Consider the following 18,148-nt stretch of genomic DNA (forward strand, 5'->3'; position numbering starts at 1 on the left):
GTATATCAGGTCCATAATTATGAGGGCTCTCAACGGCATGATTATTTACTCTTTGTTCCAACAAATCTCTACAATGTATAAAATGATATTCACACTCACCAGTGGCAACAAATCTCATTACAGAAGAACATTATAACTCTTATTAAGCAGCTGAAAGGTCACTGTTTCATAAGGGGAAAAGATATCCCTCCATCTTTTGCTTCACACTTTTATTTCAACAACTATATTACAACTATTTTAACACTCTCATTTGATTGAAACACACAGATATTTTCAATTAATCTTTGGTTTACAGAAGACAACTACAAATCTCACAGTTGAATAATGAAATATTTTGTACATAGTGAATACATTAAGATCTTTTTTTTAATTGATATTCTTGTAAAACAGCAATTTTCATAAAACTGGTTTGGGATAAAACACCACACTATCCATTTATAAAACCTAGTTATTTTTATTTTACAGATAAAAACCTAGTTTCATTTTGTATTCAGTAAGACTGTCTTGACTGAAAAACTCGAAATAAATATAGCAATGCTTTTTGCAAGTATCTAACTATGGTACTTTTGGTGAGGAAGCTAAAGCTTTCATTCATATGACATATTACGTAATGACAGATAAAGTCATTTTATAGTGCAATATTTCTTGTCTCGGTAGAACAATAATTTTTGTGTTCCAGGAAAATTATTGATTTCCTGCCTTCATTTGTGCCTTTACTGTATGTTATAGCAAACTGACCATGTTCTGTTTGCAAATCTGGCAGTTCTTGTACAGCCATAAAATACCTATTCTAAGGCAACATATTTTTGACTTTATTTATTCTGCATTAATATGCTTCCACAAAATTACCCATTTAATAAAGCACATATGTCAACTATTTAATCATATTTTATACGGATTTTACTCTGGCTGTTTACTGTGACTATACTCTATATACTCTCTCTGTCTTACAAGGAAATCAGTAAAACTTTTATAAACACGCTTCACTGAAGAAGACTGTACCCTAATCAGTACAAACTGGTATAAGAACTGTAAGCAATTGTTTACGTCAAACATGAAGTCATAACCAATCAGCATGATGCACAGATTAGGATTTGATGGCTTTAGCTTGTTACAGAAATCTTTTTCCAAGCTTCTTGAAGAAATGTGACAAAAAAAAGTTGGAGTTTCCAACTAAAGCTACTTCAGCTTCCACTCAGTGTACGCTAATTCTTGCTCATGACTTCAAATTGAACATCAGAAAGCTTAATTTCCTACAATCTATTTTCACTGTTTCTTTCATATTCTCAGTCACCATTAAAGTAATATAATTCAGCAAGATACTTATCTGAAATAAACACTTTTTTAAATTTGTCAGATGTCATTATGTCTTACAGAGAGCAGTTTGCAATTTATATCTCTGCTGTATCACCCTAATTTAAATCTTCATTGTGGTCTTCATCAGCAAACCAAATGTTACTGTCCTGAAAAAGTATTTAGAGGTAATTATATAAACTGAGTAACAGGAATCACTAGCAAATAAATTTAACTCTTTCTTTCTGGAATTTAAAAATACAGCCTCAAACAAAACCTGTGACAGTAAAACAAACTAAATACCATCTGGCACACTTCGGCCAACTCAACCACCAAAGAAAATAATAAAACCTCTTGGATCATCGAAAAGTTATTGTATGATTTTTCAATTAAGTACTGAGATCAAATACGTTAATTAGCTGAATATTCTGTGATCATAAGAGTAACCTCTTGATATGATATGGAATAAATCAGTTTTAAAATTATATTGCACATTCTTAGTGCAAATTATGGCAACAGTTTCATCATTTACATTTTTTTTTTAAATCAGTGCAATGTATTTTGTACTATTTGCAGTCAATGTTAGTAGGCGTTGTTCATGTATGTAAAAAAATGTAAAGGAAATAGTGCTGTATTTGTCTATGATACACCTTAAGCTTTTTTCCTTATAATATATTGTGGCAGACTGCATCATCTGGGATGGAGTAGCAGAGTTACTGACTAGTGACTTCTAGGTCCCAGCTCTTGTCAGTATTTGTGATTTAATATTAAATACTTCCAGAAGTTTCTGGAAGCTTCATGTTAACATGTCAATTGTTGGGTTAATACGTTATAAACTCTACTGCCCTCTGTTCAGGAGGTAGTTTAGTTCTGCAATTCATGTGTGTTGTGTCCATAGAATAACAGTGATTACTATATTAAGATAACCCTGTTCTTGAATGTGGCACACAACTGTGGTAGCTACATGACACTGAGTGCTACAAAATACTGACACTGGTGTAGCTTCAATCAGGTTACTAAGAAGCTGTTTCACACTCAGCCAAGAGTTCAGTTACAGTCCCTATGTTCCTAAGGTCCATCTGATCATGAGACAATGGATAAAAGATTGCCACAGAGTTCACCACCTTTTAGGCATCCATCAATATTTTTGAGACACATTGAATTCAGTTACAGTCCCTATGTTCCTAAGTCCATCTGATCATGAGACAGTGGATAAAAGAATACCATGAAGTTCGCTGCCTTTTAGGCATCCATCAATATTTTTGAGAGACATCAACAGTTGAAGAAATTTGAGTCACAAAACAGATCCACAATATTTCTTACAAATATCTACTTTTACTTAGATAACACACACCAGCAGTTTTTGAAGAACCAATTTGTAAAAGGAATGTTAGGTTGGATTAAGACACTGCCAAACATTTGTGTCAAATACCTCTCCCAGAGGATATCATCACAAATGAGAGTTCCATTAAGTGAAGCCAGCAGTCAAGGAAACGTACAAGAACAAAATAAGTTAGAAGAAGTACAAACAGTCACCAGACAAGATAGCTAAGGCAGTTGTGGAAAACCTTTAAGACCTCACATCCATTGCACAACAACTACAAAAAGGAAAAATGTTGTAAATTTTACCTGTGCAGCGAGTATTGACACATGGAGATGGGTGGGCGGTTGAATTAAAATACACACATCATCACTATTGATAAATGTATTACAGAAAACACAAGAACACAATATGCAGACAGCATGGCACTACTGTCACACTACATTCTTCTCTTGCAGAGATGTTTTTTGCACTCCACTCGAATAGCACCAAGGAAGTACATACAGAGAACAGAAGCATATGCTACAAAGTATTGGCTTCCAAGAGCTCTGGAAACGGCGCTGAATTTGAATGATGGTCACCGCATTATGTAAACCTAATTACAACACTTCCCCTTGGTAGAAAACTTATCAGTTTATCATTGCAAAAGTACATTATTAAACATAAGAACACAAATGAGACAAAATTTGACAGTCAGGTAGTCCAACATGAAATAATACTTATTTTAATCCTAACATGTCTCTGAAACTCTTTTTTAATATCGCTAAGAACTTTAGTTAAAATGTCTGCAGCATTATCATCAGTTTAATTAAGAAAACCATTCAAGACACTGTGCCTGACTTTACGATAGTGAACTCTGAATTGTTTGGTTTTTTCTGATACACCCTTTTTCTCAATAATCTCAATGGCACCTGTGTTGTCAGCATTGACCTGCAGGGTAGTCTAACAAATTCAGAACACTTGATCTCATTTAGAGAAATGTACAAACCATTCCACCTCCTTCATGTCTCGAACTCTGCAATGTATTCAGCTTCTATTGTGGAGGTGACTACAACAGACTGCCTTTTACTCTTCCAGCTGATTGCTGCTCCAGCTAACAAAATTGTGTACCCTGTTACAGATTTACTATAAGCTGGGTCATTTGCCCAGTCAGCATCACTGAATGCATTACGATCAGAACAATGGCATTGAAACATAAGCTCAAATCTTTATTTGGCTGCAAGTAACAAAACACCCTTTCTTCCCTGGCCCAATGAGAAACACTTGATTTAGAGCTGAACTGACTCTATTTTCCTACAATAAAGGCAATATTAGGTCGAGTTCATGTGGATATATACAACAAACAATCCACTACCTTTTGGTACAATTTTTGGTCAAATGGCTTGTCATTCCCACCTTCGCCAAAATAGTTGTCACTACATGGTGTAGCTATGCCTTTTCAGTCATACATTTTAAACTCTCTCAGCATCCACTAGATGCATCTAGTTTCATTTCATTTCACCTACCCTTGATTCTGCTCAATCCTGAGTACAAAAATAAACAAGTTATCCATTTATTTCATGCCAATATGAGATTTTTGAAAACATTCTTGAATTTTTCAATCCTCTCTTCCTCATTTATTACAACAACATTATCAATATGAATCCCAATGATCAAATAATTAGAGAAGAATATACACAATGATTGTTTTCACATTGTCCCAACCCTAACTTTTTCATCACAGAGCAGAAAAAAATCATTCCAATCCTTACCTGCTTGTTGAAGCCCATACAAACTCTTATTCAATAAACACACTTTATTTCCCACACCAAACAATTTTGGTTGCTCCATGAAACCAGTGCCACTTGTGGGGCTATTAAGATAAGCAGTTTCTACATCAAAGTTTTTGATTTTCAATCCCCTAAGTACTGCGGCTGCTATTAGAATCCTCAAGCTACTTCATCTCATAATGGCTGTAGCTTTCCCATTAATCTATTCCAAATATCTGGCTATAACACAGCTTTAAATTGCTTTAAATTTAGTATTCTCATCTTCTCTGTTTCTCTTTGTAGTAAACACCCTCTTACTTCCTATAATATGATCAGCTTTTGATCTGTCAACAAGTTACCATGTATTGTAGTGTTTTCGGCTACTCATCTCCGATTCCATGCCTGTACACCACTTGTCCCTATGAACTGAGGGTAAAAGACTCTTCTACTGATGTTGGAGTGGATGGATTCACTTGACACATGGTAGTAAAACATGCAAAGACACACGAAACATTCATTTTCGGCTTCACAAGATGTGAAGACCGTCACAACCCTACTTCACTGTTTGCACTAAAAATTTGACTTTCCAACATGGTACTGCACTCCTCACACACATCTCTAACTCCACTGCTGGTAACTACACTGCCTTCAGTATTGTATCCATCTCCTTTTCCAACCCTGAATTGGCTCCCATCTCCTCAAACAGCTGTTGACCCAACCGCATCATCTCCCTTTCCCCAAGCTCGTCAGATGTCGATCTGCTTCTTCAGGCTCTGCAGCCAAACACTGAGCGTTTTCAAATCTTCTTTAATAAGTTCTTTCTGTTTCCAGATTTCATATGGGATTTTTCCACCAAGGGATTTTGTTGGGCATCTATTTCAGATGTAGTGGCCCAACATCAGAGGTTCTCCCCAAAAGGTGTTGGCCAAACCATCTTGGAATAGTAGACACCTTGCAATGAATATAAGAGTCTGATTTGGACGATTTGTTTACCAATTGGATAAGGAAGAGGAAACTGCTTTTCCGGTGTAGTATGTCCTCCTCCTTGAACAACTGTTCAAATTTGTTGTTGATGTACTCAGTTCCATTGCCCAACAGGAGATTTTGAAATTTTCCCTGTCTCACAGTTTGCATGTTCCTTAAACTCCACAAATGAGTCAAACATATCACCTTCACTACCAAATATCCTGAGTGAACATTCAGGCAAGTAGCATAGTAATGTGCTCCACCTAAGGAAGTCTGTGTAATATAGCTCACAACACTATGTACCACTTCTAGAACATTTTTAGTAGCAGTTTGGCTTGGTTAGAAAAACTGTCTTTTCATTTTTCCTTCCACACACTTCACAGTTTTCTTTACACTTAGTGCCTCCACATACTTCGGGTAAAGCTTTCCTTGTGTCCAAGTCTTTGGCACTGTAAAATTTATGCCTGTCTGGCTGCTGTATCATTTTCCACTGGTTGATGTGTTTTGTTGTTTTGGGGCATAACTGTATTGTTATTCACTTTGTAATATTCGCAGTACACTAAGTAGACATCAATGCCTGATGATCTTCCCCTCAATGCTTCCTTCTCACAAAAAGACACATTAACATCACTGTTTTTGAATATAATGCACACTCCCTTTTTGTCCATTTGTTTAACAGAGAACGAGCTCCCATCTAGTTCTTTCACCAGAAGCACTTCTGTTAGTCGGATTGATTTACCCCCACATAACTTTTCTGCTTTCATGACATTTCCCTTGCCACTCACTGTAGTAACTTTCCTATCAGCCTGTAGTATCTCCTGGTGACTAGTCATATGATATTCATATGATATGATGCTCCTGAATCCAGAACTCACATTTCCATCAGCACCTCCTCCAGTTTTGATCACCATCATAGCCACTGTTTCATCATCTTTCTTTGCATTTTCACTTGAGTCTTCACTGTCTGGATAATTTGTAGCATTGTTGAGCCTGCACCCACTTGCCCTGTATGCCGATAACTTGGGCCCCTTCTGCTCGCTTGGTGCACCCACTCCTTGTTTTTCATGGAAATGTGGGCACTCCTTGGTAATGTGATTTGCTTCACCACAGGAGAAACATAGTCTGTTTCTGCTGGCTGCATTCTTCTCACCTCCTTGGTTTTGTTTATGATATTTATAGTGTCTCTGGCCAAATTTGTGTTGTTTACGACCTCCACCTTATGCTGTGTATGCTTTGGCTTCTTCTTGGTTCTTAATAGACTTCAAATCTGATTCCAGGTGTTTGTCTTCTAATTCTAGTCTGTTGATGACAAGGTATGTGGTCAGTCTGTTTTCATCTCTTTCTAAACTTCTAATGAGGCCTTCATATTTCTACAGACACTGTCCTAGAAGCGTGAAGCCTGCAACTGTTTTGTCATCAAAAGTACAATCCCCTTGCTTCACAAATCTATTGGCAGCCAGTATCTTCATTACACAGTCGTCCACAGTCATATCATCTATTTTTTTCATATTTACTAAGTCTGTCATCTTGTGTATAGTATAAAGTAGGCCATTATTGCAATGTATTTTTTCCAGTTCCTCCCATGCTTCCTTTGTTAGTTTAAGAGTGTCAATCATCTCTAAGTAATGATCTTCAACCAGCAGTACAATGATGGAAAAGGGCTCCCTCATTTTTCTCCACATCCAACTGGTCATAATGTGCTCCAAATCCAGGTTCTATGGCATCCCATGCCTCACAATGTATCAGTGAACAAACACAAATTAACCACGCTAAATAGTTATTGCTGCACAGGTGATCAATATTCACGGATGGCTCCGTCACTCTGAATTGTTTCCTTCATCAGTTTATGCATAAGACATTGGACAATTTAAGTTATACGTATACAGCTGAAGTCATTTCTAGGCATACTTATTTAAGGTTCAAATAATACACTTTATACATATGTATTTATATAACACTTTTCATAAATTTAAATATTCTTCAATGGAGTGAATGCAGTGATGCTGTAAATATGACTTTAGAGATTTTCCAAAAGTACTGACCTCAGTAATAACTTTTATGTTTTCAGGAAGTTTGTTATAAAGCTTAACTTCCAAGTGAAAAGTACCTTTCTGGAACAGAGCTGTACTGATTTGAGTTATATGTAAGTTTCTGTTTTGTCTGCTAAAGTGATCATGTATATCACAGTTTTTTTGCAGTCTGCAGTCCTTACCTTTCACATTTATTTTAAAGAATAAAATGGTTTCCATAATGTATACACATGGTAATGGAGGAATACCAGATTTCTTAAACAGAGGTTTACAAGAGGCTCTAGACTTGCACCCAAAAAAAATTCTGATGCCCTTTTTTGTAGTTTAAAATTGCTATTAGCTGGTTTAGAGTTTCTCCAGAAAGTGACCCCATATCTAAGATGAGAATGAAAGTAGGCATGATATGCATTCATTACTGTTTTCTCACTACAGCATGATTTTAGTGAGCAAAGAAGGTAACATGTTTTGCTCAGTTCTGTGTTGAGATATTCAATATGCTTATCACATTTTACATTACTCTGCAGCCAAAGTCCCAAAAATTTGGTTTCGATTCTATTACCAAATAGCTGTCATCTGTAGAGACCGATGGGATAAAACTGCAATTGTTAGGAGCATTGTGGAATTTTAATGCAATCGCTTTTTTACTGTTTGTTACAACCTGATTATTCTGTGCCCATCTGCTAAATTGTTTTGTGATCATGTTTACTGACTGCTGTAACTGTTCATTACTGTCTCCTTTTAGTAGAATTATGGTGTCATCTGCAAATATGATTGTTTTATGTGCATCAACATTTAAGTTTTGATCATACAGAAGGGTCCCATTAGTGATCCATGTGGTAAACCACATTTAATTTGCTTAGTCAGAGAAGTGTTTGGATACAGTTTTTCCTTCGATATTTGTATGTTTGATTCACACTGTCTGCTTACGATTAGTCAGGAACTGATCTAGTTGCTGGACAGACATTGAATACTATATCTTTCAAGCTTTGATAGCGGAATTTAATGATCCACCACATCAAAAGCTTTAGACAAGTCAACAAATACTCCTATTGATTCCTGTTTTTTGTCAATCAGGTTTAGGATGGAATTGATGCACTCATAAATAGCAGCTGTTGTTGACCTCTTATTTCTGAATCCATGTTGTTCATTACATATGATGTTGTTTTTATTTATAAATTTCATTAGTTTGTTATACATAACTTTTTCTGATATGTTTGACTTGCAGGAGGAAATTGTATTGGGTCTGTAGTTATTTACATTATCTTTCTCACCTTTTTTATATACTGGAATACCTTTGATGTTTTCAATACATCAGGGAAAGTGAGCAGTCAAATAAGTGTGTGAGTATTTCAATTAGGTTTGATGCACTTTTCTTTAATATTGTTGCAAGTACACTAAAATGGCTGAAGAGTTGGAACTTTTTAGTCAGTTCATTGCTTTACCTACTTCATCTAATGAAACAGAACTGATGTACATCGATCCTCTTCATGCACTTATTTTATATTCTTTTGCCTGGGTGCTCTTATGTAAGTTTGATTGTAACATATTTTCAGCAACACCTGTGAAAAAATTGTTGAAAGTGTTGGCTACTTCTAAGGGTTTGTTACTTTTTTTATTTTTGTGTGATAGTGTTATATTTTTGCAAGATTGTGTGTATTCTCCAAATTCTTTTTTAAAACACTCCCCAAAGCCCTTCATTTATTAGCTGGATTATAAATGTATTTATCATTAGGCATTATTTTTGCTGCTTTTATAACTTTTTTTAATGTTATGGAGTATTTTTTGGGGTTACATATTTCATGAATCAGTCTTTTCTTCTGTAATGAAATCCTTATTCTTCTTGTGATCCAGCTGTTCGTTCTAGGGTTCCTCCGTATGGTTACAGTTTTCAGTGGGAATGCAATTTGCAAGAAATGGGTTACTTTGTCAATGAAGTTGTTGAATTTTTCATTTATATCGTTCATTTTGTACACTTCTGAACATTTTTCTTTCTGTAATGAGCTGCTGAAGTAATTTACGTCATCCTGATTATAACTTCTACGAGGCTCTTAGAGACATGTTGTTAATAATACTGCCTTTTACTTTTATGCTTAATATTTGAGCAAAATGATCACTAAAATCTGCATTGAAAATTTTTAATGAAATGTTGTGTAGATTCTTCTTGACTAGAAATTGATCTAGAGCTGTTTGGGAAGTTTCTGTTACTTGGGTAGCAGCTTTTACTTCAGCCTTTATATTATAGGATGTTGCAAGGTTCAAAAGAGTCTCTCTATTTCCACTATTTGTGAGGAAATCGCTATTGAAGTCACCACAGATAATCAACTCACAATCCATTTCATTTACTTTATTTAGCAATGACTCCATTTCGTTTAAGAAAAGTTCAAAATTTCCAGATATCGATCAATAAACTGTAGCAATAACCAGGTTAAACAGAATAATGTTTGTAGCTGCAATTTCATAATCCTTTTCAGCGTTTGTTCAAGTTAAGTTAGGTAGCATAATAAAATCTACATTTTCCTTTGCGTAAATTGCTGCCCCACCCTGCTTGCTGTTTTTCCTGCAGTAGTACGAAGCCAAACTGAATTTGTTTATTTCCGTATTCTGGATTAATTCTAGGTTAAGCAAGTACTCAGAAATGCGTAACACTGAGATATCTTTAAGTTCATTTGTTAACAGTAGATTAATTTCATCAATCTTATTACATAGGTATTGCACATTACGGTGATAAAATTTTAGATAGGGTGTATTCACAATTTGATAATTGGGAGTCATATTTACAGCAGCTAAGGTAGAACATCAGATACATCATATTCATCAGCTATTGTACCTCATGTTCTTTTTTTATCAAACTCAAACACGCTCACATGTTGTAATTTTTATGTATGCAGCAAGTACTGGCACATGGACATGGGTGGGACACTGCTGATGTCCTTCATGTTTAATAGTGGGATTCTTCTTGCGTTCTTGATGTTGACACCTTTGTTTTAATTTTACTGATGCTCGTTTCAACTCTCCTGCAGTATGCTGAATACATCTTCCCAATGACTATTTCCTTTTCAATTTCTTCCCATTTTTTCTACAGATGTTTTGTCGTGGCTTCCCTGGAATTTCTATTTATTTCATTCCTAACTGACTCATGTTGTATTCCTTTTTTTTCCCTGAACATTTTTGCATATCCTTCTTTCCTCAATCAATTACAGAATTTCTTCTGGTTCTTCACTTACCTTTCTTGCACCTTTTCCCACTCTGTCCCACTTCCGTGAATGATATTTTCAGAGATGTCCATTCCTCATTAACTTAACTACCTTTTGCAGTATTCATTGTTGGAATATCTATAGCCCGAGGCAACTTCAAACACATACAATCATCACTCATTACAACAGTATCCCACTTCTTTGTACACTGATTCTTCCAGACAATTTTCTTAAACATCAATCTACACTTCATCACTAAATTGGGGTCTGTGTCTATATCTGCTATTTGGTATGCCTCGCAATCTAACATCTGGTTTCAGAATCCCTGACTGATCATGGCATAATTCAGCTGGAATCTTCCCATGTCTTCAGTCCTTTTCCAAATATACATCCTCCTCTTGTGATTTATTTATTATTACTAATTGTAATTTATTGCAGAACTCAATTAGTAATTTAGGTCTCTCATTCCTGCTACTGAGGTCTTATTCACCCATAATTCTGGCCTCTATCCCTTCCCTTACTACAATGTTCCACTCACCCATGATTATTAAATTTTCTTATTCTTTTACACAGTCAACTACACATTTAAGATTCTCATATACTTTCTCTCTCTCTTCATCTTCTGCCTGTAAAGCCGTCTATTACTGTTTGCTGTTAACTCTGATTCTGTCATTGAGTTGTTCATTCTTGCTACATAATAAATCCCACTCCCGTTACACCATTTTCTGCTGCTATTGATACTACTCTATATTCGATCGACCACATATTCTTCCCCTTTTTCCACTTCAGTTCACTGACTTCCACTATATCTAGACTGAGCATTTGTTCTTTCCTTTTCTGATTTTCTAGCTTGCCTGCCACATTCAGACTTCTAACATTCCATGCTCCAACTCATACAATATTACTATATTGTTGGTTCTTCAATCTTTTGCTCATGTGATCACCTCCAACTTGACAGTCCCCTCTCAGAGATTCAAATGGGGGACAAATCTTTTGGCAATGGAATATCATCAAGAAACTTTGGCAATTACAGGACATATGTCATGGATATGTAATGAAACAGTTCTGAATCTCATTTTGGAGTACATGATAAATGACTTTTAATGAATTACTCGATACACAGCTTCGAATACACTTTTCAATACACGGTATTGAGTATTGCACTTTCTTATGAGCACATTTCACATTTATGAAAAGGATAGATTGCCACTACCATAAAGAGGGCACACTGAGTTACAGGCAATCACAAAAAAGACTGTTCTCATTGAGCTTTCAGCCACAGTCTTTTTCAGAAAAGAAAGGAAGACACAAACACCTTCACACAAACAGGTACACTTAATGCACACATGATCATTATCTCTGTCCGCTCTGGCCAGACTTGAGTGTGGCATATCTAATTAACTGGTTAAATGAGTTGATGTGTCTTTAGTTGATGTTCCAAAAAAATCAGCAGCGATATACTATAATCTATATTTTTGCAAAAGTAAGATAATTTTCTGTTGAGCTAATGAGCTAGTTACATTATAATAAACACTGTGTGTCCTTAATGCATTCCCATTGCCTTCTGTGTCCTCGTGCCATTGATCCTGCTGATTCTTCTCTTCTGCCTTTCTTGGCTGTACAGAACGGGGGTGACCTTTTATAACAGAAGTCTACAGTTGCCACTGCTCATGATTTTTATTCAAAATATAAGCAGTGACTTTGTTCAAACCTGGGCCTCAGTACGTTTCGATCACTAGTCAAAGATGCTACCCCTAATCCATGGTAAAAATGAAAAAAAAAAAAAAAAAAAAAAAAAAAAAAAAAAAAAAAAAATGAGTTTCTGTTCAAACCTAACTACACCTATTTTAGAAAATAGAATTAAAATACCCACAGGGCGCTGGGTGCTCTCTTTGTCGTCCGCGCCCACCTGGCACTGCTTGTAATGTGTTGTCTCTTCCCCAGTGCTCCCTCGGACGTCCGCGCCCAACTTGGTCGCCATCTGTCGCAGCTCTCTGAGGCTTGTCCTGTGTTGGGCATTCCGTTCGTGGTCCACGCCCGCCAGGTGCTACTCCTGAGGTTTTGGCCCCTCCCTAGTGCTCCTGCGGACGTCCGCGCCTGGCTTGTCCACCATCTGTGGTCGTGGCAGCTATCTGGGGCCGGACCCGCGTTTGGCGTTCTGTTCGCGGTCCGCGCCCACCTGGCGCTGCTTGTAAGGTGTTGTCTCTTCCCCGGTGCTCCCTCGGATGTCTGCTCCTGACTTGGTCTCCATCTGTGGCAGCTCTCTGAGGCCCATCCTTTGTTGGGAGCACCTTTCGCGGTCCGCACCCTCCTGGTGCTGTTCCTGAGGTGTTGGCACTTCCCTGGTGCTCCGATGGTCGTCCATGCTCGGCTCGTCCATCATCTGTGGTCATGGCGGCTGTCAGAGACCTGTCCTGCGTCAGGAGCTGGGTTCGCAGTCCGTGCCCGCCTGGTGCTGCTCCTGCGGTTTTACTACTTCTTGAGGAGTTTCTTGGTTCACTTCATTGGGCCCTGATAAGCTCCAGAGCCGGACTCCATGTCGAGCTGAGCTGGTAACCGCTGTCTCGGTTTATTAGGTTGTCTGTGATCGTGATCTTGATGGACTCCTTTATGACACTGTCCCAAAATCTTGGCGTCTGTGTCACAATTTTGGTGTTGTTGCAGTCCATTGAGTGGCCGAGGTCCAGACAGTGCTCTGCTATGGCAGATTTTGTTGCCTGTCTGAGTCTGGTGTGCCTCTGGTGTTCTTTGCACCTGACGTCCACCGTCCTGGTTGTCTGGCCAATGGTGACTTTCCACACTGGCACGGGATGTTGGAAATGCCTGGTTTACATAGCACCAGGCCATCCTTCACGCTCCCTTGCATTGTTCCAATTTTGGAGGGTGGACAGAAGATACTCTTTATAACATATTTTGAAAGAATTCTGCTGATCTTTGCAGAAATAGGTCTAGCATATGGCAGGTATGCCACCTTCTTCGCCTCCTCTGGCTCCTCTTCTGTACCCTGTCATTGGCTGGTAGTACGAAGTGCCCTTTGGATGTCTGTGGAGGAGTATCCATTTCTGCTTAACACAAGCTGTAGATGTTCTATCTCCACAGATATCCAAAGGGCACTTCATATTACCAGCCAATCATAGTGTACAGAAGAGGAGCCAGAGGAGGTGAGGAAGGTGGCATACCTACCATATGCTGGACCTATTTCTGCAAAGATCAGCAGAATTCATTCAAAATATGATATAAAGAGTGTCTTCTGTCCACCCTCCGAAATTGGGACAATGCTATGGAGTGTGAAGGACGACCTGGGGCTACGTAAACCAGGCATTTACAACATCCCGTGCCAGTGTGGAAAGTCACACATTGGCCAGACAACCAGGACGGTGGACGTCAGGTGCAAAGATCATCAGAGGCACACCAGACACAGACAGGCAACAAAATCTGCCGTAGCGGAGCACTGTCTGGAGCTCGGCCACTCAATGGACTGCAACAACACCAAAATTGTGACACAGACGCCAAGATTTTGGGACAGTGTCATAAAGGAGTCCATCGAGATCAACGTCACAGACAACCTAATAAACCGAGACAGCGGTTACCAGCTCAGCTCGACATGGAGTCTGGCTCTGGAGCTTATCAGGGCCCAACGAAATGAACCAAGAAACTCCTCAAGAAGTAGTAACACCACAGGAGCAGCGCCAGGCGGGCACGGACTGCGAACGCAACTCCCGATGCAGGACGGGCCTCTGACAGCCGCCACGATTGCAGATGATGGACGAGCCGAGCACGGACAACCGTCGGAGCACCAACACCTCAGGAGCAGCGCCAGGTGGGCACAGACCACGAATTGAGCGCCCAACAAAGGATGGGCCTCAGAGAGCTGCCAGAGATGGAGACCAAGTCAGGAGCGGATGTCCGAGGGAGCACCGGGGAAGAGACAACACCTTACAAGCAGCGCCAGGCGGGTGCGGACCGTGAACAGAGGCCCTGGCGGGAGACAGGCCTCAGACAGCTGCCACAACTGCAGATGGTGGACGAGGCGGGTGCAGACATCCATCAGAGCACCAGGGAAGTGCCAACACCTCAGGAGCAGCACCAAGCGGGCACGGACCACAATCAGAACACCAAACGCAGGTCCGGCCCCAGACAGCTGCCACGACAACAGATGGTGGACGAGCCGGGCGCTTAAGTTTGTGGGAGCAGTAGGGAGGGGCCAAAACCTCAGGAGTAGCACCTGGTGGGCGCAGACCACGAACGGAACGCCCAACACAGGACAGGCCTCAGAGAGCTGCCACAGATGGCGACCAAGTCGGGTGCGGATGTCTGAGGGAGCTCCAGGGAAGAGACAACACATTACAAGCAGTGCCAGGCGGGTGCAGACAGCAAAGAGAGCACCCAGCGCCCTGTGGGCATAAATACTGGACAAGATCCTCCAATACAGCAGTCTCAGGTAGCACCCGAAGAAGGTAATGAGTTACGTGGCCGAAATATTGTGCCAGAGCGACACAAACATTCGGCAGTAGACCCGATTATTCCACATGTCAAGATCTCGTCGGGAAAACCTGAAGAGTTACATCAGAATTAAAATACTTTGAAGAAGAAGGAAACAACAGATATGTTTCTCAACTTCAGTATCTATGTTCTAAATCTCTTTTCACCAAGTCAGCAGCTGTCTGTGAAAATGCAACATGGATTACTGCAAATTTGGTCTCAAGAAATAAATTCTGAAATTACTACATTGACTGCCACTCATTTTGTAACACTCCAAATGAATTTACATCCCAAATAACAGTACGAACTCATTTAATTTCTTAAGGTCTAATCTCTTTCCCTTTGCCTTTCCTTTCAATGCAATGGTAGTGTTGCCTCTCTTTTCCCTCGTAAGTTCTGCATCAATATATCTCCTATGTATCTCTATAGCATCTGTCTCCTTTTTATTATTTTCTTATTATTTATTCATCTTCCTTCTATTTTCATATTTTTTCTGTTTTTTATCTTTTATTTCATTCCCACAATTTCCACCATCATATCAGTGAGCATCAGTTCATTACAGTCATTGTGGTAATTGATAATCTTGTTTACCCACCTATAGCGTTTGAATACTTTCTTATACTTGATACACCCTTACCCAGAGTATGGAAGACTTTTCCGTGCCTCTAAAACCTTTACCTTTCTTTTTTATTTTCTCCTCTTTCTATTTTCCTTTTTCAGTGACGAAGAAATGTCTAAAAATTCAGAAACTAGAGATTCTATGAGATTTGTACAAGTCTGTCCTGTTCCACGTCTTCTTATTTCACTATATGTCAGTAGTCACTTCTTTTCTATGTAAAACATTGTGCTAATATAGATTTTTTTCAATTTAAGAAGTGCATAATTATATATCAAACTAAAAATAACACTTAAAAGTGCAAACATACCACAAAAATTTCATGGTTTATAAATCAAACAACAATATTACGAATAAACTTACCTCTTCTGATGTATCTGAGGCAGGGCTTTCACTGAGAACATCAATTTTACCGCCAGCAGTTCGTTTGCTATCAGCAGTTGCAGAATTATGCTTGACCGTCCAGGTTTTAGGTATCATTTTATCTCTGCTGGGAGTCACTCCATCCTCCTTTCCTTCTAACAATGGACAAAAGCAAAAATTGTCATTCTGTGAGCAGTACTCTTGACTTGAACTTGATGAACATTCATCGTCAGATTTAGTTTTTGAATATTCTGGTGGCGAGTCATTCTCTTTATTGCTTACTGACTGTCTTTCTTCAATTGTGTGTAGAAAATTCTCTGCCAGCATGAAGTGTCCATGTCCTTTGTTTGTACCATCCTTCTTCCTTTCATCATTTTCAATTTCATTTTCTTCTGAAGTATACTTGTCAGTATTACAATACAGACGAGAATCCGAGATTTTAATTTCTTCAGGTGTTGACTGCTGTTTTTGCAAATATTCCTTGTAGAAGTTACTAAATTTTGGTATGCTGCTTTCTTGTTCAGTACTATCTGTTTCCATTGGAGACTCATGTGCAAGAGATGTGGAAGCACAAGAAGTATCTGATGTCGCATTTTGGAAATGATGCCTACAACAATATATGTATAATGATTACAAAGAATTGAGAAGTTATATTCCAGACAAGGACTATCCAAACAGCTTTCTATCTAATCTAGTACAATCTCATATAATCATGGCACATGCAACAGTTTGCTAAAAATTAAATGACGATGAAAACTTTGATAAAAACATGAATTTCAAAGATCACAATGAATTTAGTAACCAAAACTATACTCTACACAACAGCAAATCATAAATTTCCTTCAGCATACTCTAGTGCTCGAAAATTGCATAACTATTATGTCATGAAAGAGTGCCATACAGTACAAGTTCCATCTCAGTATTGTTAATGAGTTGCACAAATAATATGATGCTGGGCAAATTCTTGATGAGCTTGAAAGCCAAGTTTCACCTTCCTATTGGTACCTCACATCACTTTCATATAGGCAACATTATATTATTTGGCCTTTCTTCACCACAGCACAATTTTCAGATCCTCTGGAAAATGGCTTCAGCATAAAAGCCAAAACCAGTCATGTACGAAAATAAAGAACATTTTATCAAACTGGAGCAGTTACTCATTAATTCAGTACTCAGCTGCAGAGCAGCAGTAATCTCCAAACATGGAGAAACTGATAATTACTGATCTGTCTATTTGATATCTTCATCCTCAATCAATAAAAAATGGATCATGACAGACAGACTACTAAACTGTCTGAATAAATATAGTCTCCTAAATGAAACACAATTCAGTTTCTGAAGTAGTATGATCAGCCATAATAAAGTTTACAAGATTGGTACTAGATGCACTAGTCAAGAATGACTGCATCATAGGCAAATTTTTATATTTATCTGAAGCCTTAGACACTGTTGAAATGTTTAATGAAACTTTTTCATTTAGAACCACATGTAACAAAATTATTACGGTAGTAAACTTCAATGGATAACTCTGGGTATAAAAACTGCTAATTTCAGGAAGAGGTAACTCCTCAATGAATTGAAATAATAAAAAGAGGTATTTTACTGAGTATGTTAGACATTATAAAGCTATATTTGAAAACGTTGTGAAGACAGCCAAACAAATGGACAAACAAGAAGTTAATTTCATAACCTAAAAGTAAGACAAAAACAGTACAGTCCACCATAGTTAGGCATTTGAGTCAGCTGTAATGAAATTTCTAGGATTAAGAAAAGGATAGATTTCCGATGTTGAGTTGCAGGCAGGCACAACAAAAAGACTGCTATACATATGAGCTTTCAGCTTTCTTCTAAGATAGAAAACACACACACAAGCACAACTCAAACACACATGACCGCTGTCTCTGACCAATGCAGCCGGACTGCCAGCAACTGTGCCTGACAGGAGAAGCAATCAGGGTGGTGTGTTCATGGGGTGAGGATGGGGAGGAATAGCAGGGTAGAGGTGGGGGAGGGCAGAGTTCTACTTGTGGGAGCATGCAGGGACTTGGTGGGAACAGGGACAGGGGAGGGCTGCCAGGTGCAATCAGGAGGGTTTTTTTGGTGGGGGGGGGGGGGGGGAGGGGAGGGGTGGAGGA

At 38.6% G+C, this 18,148-nt stretch overlaps 1 protein-coding gene across 1 annotated transcript in view; it reads right to left on the reverse strand.

Moving 5' to 3' along the window:
- Positions 1-509: 509 nt before the first annotated feature.
- Positions 510-18,148, reverse strand: part of LOC124805224 — a 49,995-nt gene continuing 32,356 nt past the window's right edge. Inside the window, exons 3-4 of the mRNA XM_047265723.1 lie at positions 16,014-16,620; positions 510-1,463 (exon numbers count right to left, since the gene is read on the reverse strand). Of these exons, the coding sequence (XP_047121679.1) occupies positions 1,413-1,463; positions 16,014-16,620 (658 nt within the window). The 3' untranslated portion in view covers positions 510-1,412. The remainder of the gene's footprint in view (positions 1,464-16,013; positions 16,621-18,148) is intronic.

Source organism: Schistocerca piceifrons, chromosome 7, assembly GCF_021461385.2.
Source record: "Schistocerca piceifrons isolate TAMUIC-IGC-003096 chromosome 7, iqSchPice1.1, whole genome shotgun sequence".
NCBI lineage: Eukaryota > Metazoa > Arthropoda > Insecta > Orthoptera > Acrididae > Schistocerca > Schistocerca piceifrons.